The sequence below is a fragment of the Bison bison genome, unplaced genomic scaffold (assembly GCF_000754665.1).
Source record: "Bison bison bison isolate TAMUID 2011002044 unplaced genomic scaffold, Bison_UMD1.0 scf7180017864254, whole genome shotgun sequence".
NCBI lineage: Eukaryota > Metazoa > Chordata > Mammalia > Artiodactyla > Bovidae > Bison > Bison bison.
The window spans coordinates 2,093,479-2,100,830 of NW_011494826.1; the positions used below are offsets into that span (position 1 = coordinate 2,093,479).

The 7,352-nt window shown below is 38.6% G+C and overlaps 1 protein-coding gene across 3 annotated transcripts in view; it reads right to left on the reverse strand.

The window, feature by feature from the left end:
• Nucleotides 1–7,352, reverse strand: part of MNAT1 (MNAT CDK-activating kinase assembly factor 1) — a 213,582-nt gene that overhangs the window by 115,529 nt on the left and 90,701 nt on the right. The window contains exon 7 of one of the 3 annotated variants that reach the window (XM_010847656.1): nt 2,019–2,112. The exons of 1 other annotated variant lie outside the window; for it this stretch is intronic. In XM_010847656.1, coding sequence (XP_010845958.1) covers nt 2,019–2,112 — 94 coding nt within the window. Of the gene's footprint in view, nt 1–1,355; nt 2,113–7,352 lie in introns of those variants that run through there. One more of the 3 variants, XM_010847655.1, reaches the window with a different exon arrangement.

Below are 7,352 nucleotides of genomic sequence, written 5' to 3' on the forward strand. Positions count from 1 at the left end.
CCGGGGAGGGATTGGGGGCAGGAGAAGAAGGGGACGACAGAGGATGAGATGGCTGGATGGCATCACTGACTCGATGGACGTGAGTCTGAGTGAACTCCAGGAGTTGGTGATGGACAGGGAGGCCTAGCGTGCTGCGATTCATGGGGTCACAAAGAGTCGGACACGACTGAGCGACTGAACTGAACTGAACTGAACTGAATACTCTATCCCAACATTTTTCACTCACTGAGAGCTTAAATTCTAGGAAATAAAATTCAAGAAATTCAACCACTCTGTGAACACTCCTAACCAAAACATGTCCAATCTCAACTCTACATATTTCAATACATAATAATTAAATCCTCATTTCATACTAATTATTTTATGTTAATTTTTAACCCTTCATATTTCTCTAGGTTTACTAAATAAATAAATCCTGTCTTCTCAGTCACACGGCAAAGGCTTTATTTCCAAAAACCTTAATTACATTTATATGTCTTCCTTGGACCCTCTCCAAGTTCAGCAAATCTGACTTCGTTTGTTGTACTGTGTTTGACTTTTCTTTAAGTACAGCAGCTCAGGAAAAGAAAAAGTCATTGCTCTGGCTCCTGTCCCTTAGGTTACCCTCCATACAATCAGTCTGCTACTAGAAGCAATAGTTGAAATCCTAGCTATTCTCAAATGAGGAAGAATTTATGTTTTGTATTTTGAGCATTTTCATTAATTAAATAAGGTATAACAGAAAGAGAATGAATTTCAGTGCTATCTTTTACAGGTGATCTAACCTGAGACTCAGTTTGCAGATCTGCAAAAATAGAAATATCATCTATCTCATGGAGATATAAAAACAAAAACATGCTGCTGCTAAGTCGCTTCAGTCGTGTCCGACTCTGTGCGACACCATAGACGGCAGCCCACCAGGCTCCCCCGTCCCTGGGATTTTCCAGGCAAGAACACTGGAGTGGGTTGCCATTTCCTTCTCCAATGTGTGAAAGTGAAGTTGCTCAGTCGTGTCTGACTCTTAGTAATGCCATGGACTGCAGCCTACCACGCTCCTCTGCCCATGGGATTTTCCAGGCAAGAGTACTGGAGTGGGCTGCCATTGCCTTCTCCAAAAACATGCTGCTGCTGCTGCTACTGCTAAGTTGCTCAGTCGTGTCCAATTCTGTGCGACCCCATAGACAGCAGCCCACCAGGCTCCCCCCATCCCTTGGATTCTCCAGGCAAGAATATTGGAGTGGGTTGCCATTTCCTTCTCCAATGCATGAAAGTGAAAAGTGAAAGTGAAGTCGCTCAGTTGGGTCCGACTCTTAGCGACCCCATGGACTGCAGGCTCCTCCATCCATGGGATTTTCCAGGCAAGAGTACTGGAGTGGGGTGCCACTGCCTTCTCCCTTTTATTAAAAGAAAACTATCACAGGTCACAAAGTCTTAAGCAATGTTGGGATCCTTGCCTACATCTGTTCAATGAAATCAACCCTTGGGACATAGGTGCTCAATAAATACTACTTTCACCCTGCATTTTAGAAATGATTCTACCAAAAAGTGCAAACTCTTAACTTCATAAACATTTAGATTTTCATCTATATTACGTATCAATCTCCACATTCAGTAATATAATCAATCCACATAAAAACTGTCATTTAAAATTTTCACCATGCCCTTGAACCAAATGCCAAATTTTGCTAAATAATAAACAGTAATAATAAGTATTCCATCACATACTTAAGTTATTTTAATTTCAAAAAGCATTAAAGTAACCTCCCTCCCACCATAAAAAAAAAGAAAACAACCAATTTCAGATGGATAATACAAAATTAAACAATAGAGTTCAAAACAAACCCTTAAGAGTGGAAAACAATACAAAGTGACAAAAGTTATTGAAAATACATGACTAACAGATCCACAGCATAAAAAGAACTTAGACATATGAGCAAGAGACGTGAATAAGTATTTCACAAAATACGGGAGTCAATGCTCAATCTCATTAGTGATCAGTGGAATAAAGCAGATTAAAATCACAAAGCATACATACTCACCAGAATGGTTACAGTGGAAAAAACAGAAAGGCACAAGTGTTGGTAGAAGTACGATTGGTAAAAGCCACTTTGGAAAATGTTTTGGCAGTATCTCCTAAAATTAACATACATAATCACCATGACCAAGTAATTCTACTCTTAGGTGAATAGCCACCAAGAAATGTCTGTACATGTGCACCAAGAAATATATATAAAAATGTTAGCATTATGTATATTACTGAAACTCAAAACAACCTAAACATCCATCAACAGTAGAATGTTGATGTAGAATGTAGAATAGTCCTCCTATGGAACATTATCCAGCAATGAAAAGTGAAAAAAAAAAAAAAAAAAACTACATCTATATACAAAAACATGGATGAATCTCACAAATATAAGATGGACAACAAAACATTAATCAGGTTAAGGCATACATGCTTAGATGTTAAAGTTATTTAAAAGAGCTAGATAGGGACTGCCATAGAAAACAAGAGTCCCTATTTTGGGGAAAAGGAGTGGGGTGCAGGCTAGATGTAAGAAGTCATGAGGAGGACTTCAAGAGCATTGAGAATACTTTTTTCTTTTAGCCATGTGATGGTTACACAGATATTCACTTTGTAATAATTCACTAAGCTATATGGTTTGGTTCTGTGCACTTCTGTATATTTGCATTACATTTCACCAAACAAAAGGTTGTAAAAATGAGGAAGGGAAGAAGAAAGAAAATAAATACCAAGGTCACAACACTATCTGGAAAGATATCTAATATATTAAGCTAAATACTAAGGTCAAATGAAATGTAAGCACACAAAAAGGTGCTCAACATTAGTCATCAGGGAAATGCAAATTAAAAACCATGAGATACCACGATACACCTGTTTAGAATGCCTAAAATACTAAAATTCTTAATGCTGAGGATGCAGAGCAACTGGAATACTCAATGTTGATAGGAATGCAAACTGGTATATGCTCTTTAAAAAATAGTTTGGAAATTTTTTACAAAGCTAAATATATCTTTCTAATATATAAATCATCAATCTCCTTCTTAGTATTATTTACCCACAACAAATTAAAACTTACCTATACAACTGTATGGAGAAGGCAATGGCACCCCACTCCAGTACTCTTGCCTGGAAAATCCCATGGATGGAGGACCCAGGTAGGCTGCAGTCCATGGGGTCACTAAGAGTCGGATATGACTGAGCGACTTCACTTTCAATTTTCACTTTCATGCATTGGAGAAGGAAATGGTAACCCACTCCAGTGTTCTTGCCTGGAGAATCCCAGGGACGGGGAAGCCTGGTGGGCTGCCGTGTCAGGAGTCGCACAGAGTCGGACACGACTGAAGCGACTTAGCAGCAACATACAACTGTAAGCAAATGCTTACAGCAGCCTTGTTGATAATCATAACCAAGGAAACAACCCACATGAAAGAATTTTGAGGAGTGATGGAACTGCTCTACATTATGATTTTACGATCACTATACTGTTCTGCATCTGGCAAGATCCTATACATCACAAAGACTGACCTTTGTTGTATGCAAATTTAAAAAATAAACTTCAAAAAACTGTAGAACAAAATACTATGGTCAAAGCAATGCCACAGATTTCCAGGATATCAATATGCCAAATTTATCATAAAATTCCCCAAAATTCAAGAATCCTAAAAATATGTACTACTTAATTATACAATATAAAGAGATTATAATTCACTTAGACATTTAAACTGTAATAACAACAAACAGCATTACTTGTAAAATGACTGTTGCACTTGGTTTAGCATTTTATATACATATTTTAATCATCCAAATAATCATATAAATCTACAATTATCTCAACTTTACCAATGAAAGAAACAATTTCAGAAAGTGCAAAGTAACATTTTACCCATAGATACACATCTAGTGAATTGTGAAGCTGGTATTTAATCCCACTGTATCTTAGTCTTTCCAAGCCCATTTTCTTTCCTCTATACTTTCTTTTTAGTTCAAAGTGAAAGTGAAAGTGAAGTCGGTCAGTCCTGTCCAACTCTTTGTGACCCCATGAACTGTAGGCCCCCAGGCTCCTGCGTCCATGGGATTTCCCAGGCAAGAATATTGGAGTGGGTTGCCATTTCCTTCTCCAGGGGATCTTCCCGACCCAGGGATCGAACCCGGGTCTCCCGCATTTCGGGCAGACGCTTTAACCTCTGAGCCACCAGGGAAGGGAAGCCCTTTGGTAATTCCTTAAAATGAGTAGTGTGTTCCTTTACATTATGGAAAGTGAAAGTAAAGTCACTCAGTCATGTCTGACTCTCTGCGACCCTGTGGACTGTAGCCCATCAGGCTCCTCTGTCCATGGGATTCTCCAGACAAGAACAGTGGATTGGGTTGCCATTTCCTTCCCCAGGGGATCTTCCCAACCCAGGGATAGAACCCAGGTCTCCTATACTGCAGACAGACGGTTTATCCTCTGAGCCACCAGGGAAACCCCCCTACATTATTATGTAAAAATATGCTCAAATTTCCTACATTTGTAAGCTTAAAATAGATTATGAATATTTTGTATTTTTCAGGTGCCCACATAACCACAATTATACAAAACAAAGTTAAAATATACAACTTCTGTCCTCAAGGTGTTTATAAATCTAATTAGCTGGCAAACATATGACAAACAAAGTAGGCAATTTTAAAACTCAAAAACAATAGCTGAGTAGTAGAAACATGGTTAGTGTGAGTACCTTATAATAACAAAATAATTCTAATTGCTTCCTCCCATCCCTTGTATCATCACTGTCATTCATTTCACTTATATATAAGGACCTGTGTGAATAAGTATACATGTGTATATACACATATAGACACATAAGCAAACATGGTCAAACAGTGTTACTATTATTTTAAACTGTTATCTGTTAGAGCAATTAAGCACAACAAAAATAAAAGTTTTATTTTATCTTCATTCATTTCTTCTGCAATGCTTTCTCTTCTGGATTTCTCATCTATATCATCTTCCTAGCCTCTAAAGAACCTTTTTTAACATTTCTTTCAAAAATGATACACTGGCAAAAAATTCTCTATTTTTCTCTTATGATCTTTATTTCTCCTTTACTTTTAAAGTATAATTTTACACAGTACATTATTCTAGGCTGGTGGCTTTTCTCTCTGAATACCTTAAATATTTCATTCCATTATCTTGTTTGCATGGTTTCTGAGGAAAAGCCAGATATAATTCTTATCTTTGCTCCTCTATAGGAGGAGCTTCCTCAGGAGTTTTTTTTCTTTATCTTCAATTTTCTATAATTTGAAAATAATATCCCTAGGTATAAGGTTTTTTTTTCTTGCCATTTATCCTACTTGATGTTCTCTGAACTCTCTGGGTCTTTGGTTTGGTATCTGATGTTGATTTAGGAAAATTCTCAGTTGTTATAGTTTCAAATATTTCTTCGGCTCCTTTCTCTCTTCTCTGGTATTGCCAGAATGCTTGTGTTGTACCTTTTGTCGTCATCCCACAGACCTTGCAATATTCTGTTCTGGGCTTTTATTCCCCCCAGGCTTTTTCTCTTTGGTTTCCAGTTTTCAAGAATTCGACTGATATATCCTCTTGCTCAAAGACTCTTTCCTCATGCATGTCCAATCTACTAATAAGCCATCAAAAGCACTCTTCACTTCTCTTAGAGTTTCTTTTTTCTCTAGCATTTCTTTTCAGTTCTTTTTTAGAATTTCCATCTCTCTGCTTATATTGCCCACCTGTTCTTGCATGTTATCTACTTTATCCATTAGCACTCTTAGCATATTAATCACAGTTGTTTCAAATTCCCAGTCTGATAATTCCAATTCCCCGGTCATATCTAATTCTCATGCTTGCTCTGTCTCTTCCAACTGTGTCTTCTGCCTTTGGTATATCTTGCAATTTTTTTCCCCTTGACAGCCAGACATGACACACTGAGTAGAACAAACTTTTGTAAACAGGTCTTTAAAAATGTAAGGTATCAGTGAAAAAGTTGGCTTAAAGCTCAACATTCAGAAAACTAAGATCATGGAATCCAGTCCCATCACTTCATGACAAATAGATGGGGAAACAGTGACAGACTTTATTTTGGGGGGCTCCAAAATCACTGCAGATGGTGATTGCAGCCATGAAATTAAAAGACACTTGCTCCTTGAAAGAAAAGCTATGACAAACCTAGCTGGCATATTAAAAAGCAGAGACATTACTTTGCCAACAAAGGTCCATCTAGTCAAGGCTATAGTTTTTCCAGTAGTCATGTATGGATGTAAAAGTTGGACCACAAAGAAAGTTGAGCACCGAAGAATTGATGCTTTTTGGAGAAGACTCTTGAGAGTCCCTTGAACTGCCAGGAGATCCAACAGGTTCATTCTAAAGGAAATCAGTCCTGAATATTCATTGGAAGGACTGATGCTGAAGCTGAAACTCCAATACTTTGGCCACCTGATGCGAAGAACGAACTCATTGGAAAAGACCCTGATGCTGGGAAAGACTGAAGGCGGGAGGAGAAGGGAAGACAGAGGATGAGCTGGTTGGATGGCATCACTGACTCGATGAACATGAGTTTGAGCAGGCTCCAGGAGTTGGTGAATGGACAGGGAGGCCTGGCATGCTGCAGTCCATGGGGTTGCAAAGAGTTAGACACAACTGAGAGACCCTGAATTCAGATGCTTATATCTTTCCTTTTCTCCTTTGCTTTTCACTTCTCTTCTTTTCACAGCTATTTGTAAGGCCTCTCCAGACAGCCATTTTGCTTTTTTGCATTTCTTTTCCATGGGGATGGTATTGATCCCTGTCTCCTGTACAATGTCACGAATATGCAGATGACACCACCCTTATGGCAGAAAGTGAAGAGGAACTAAAAAGCCTCTTGATGAAAATCAAAGAGGAGAGTGAAAAAGTTGGCTTAAAGCTCAACATTCAGAAAACTAAGATCATGGCATCTGGTCCCATCACTTCATGGCAAATAGATGGGGAAACAGTGGAAACAGTGGCAGACTTTATTTTGGGGGGCTCCAAAATCACCGCAGATGTTGACTGAAGCTATGAATTTAAAAGACGCTTACTCCTTGGAAGGAAAGTTATGACCAACCTAGATAGGATATTCAAAAGCAGAAACATTACTTTGCCAACAAAGGTTCGTCTAGTCAAGGCTATGGTTTTTCCAGTGGTCATGTATGGATGTGAGAGTTGGACTGTGAAGAAAGCTGAGCACCGAAGAATTGATGCTTTTGAACTGTGGTGTTGGACAAGACTCTTGAGAGAGTCCCTTGGACTGCAAGAAGATCCAACCAGTCCATTCTGAAGGAGATCAGCCCTGGGATTTCTTTGGAAGGAATGATGCTAAAGCTGAAACTCCAGTACCTG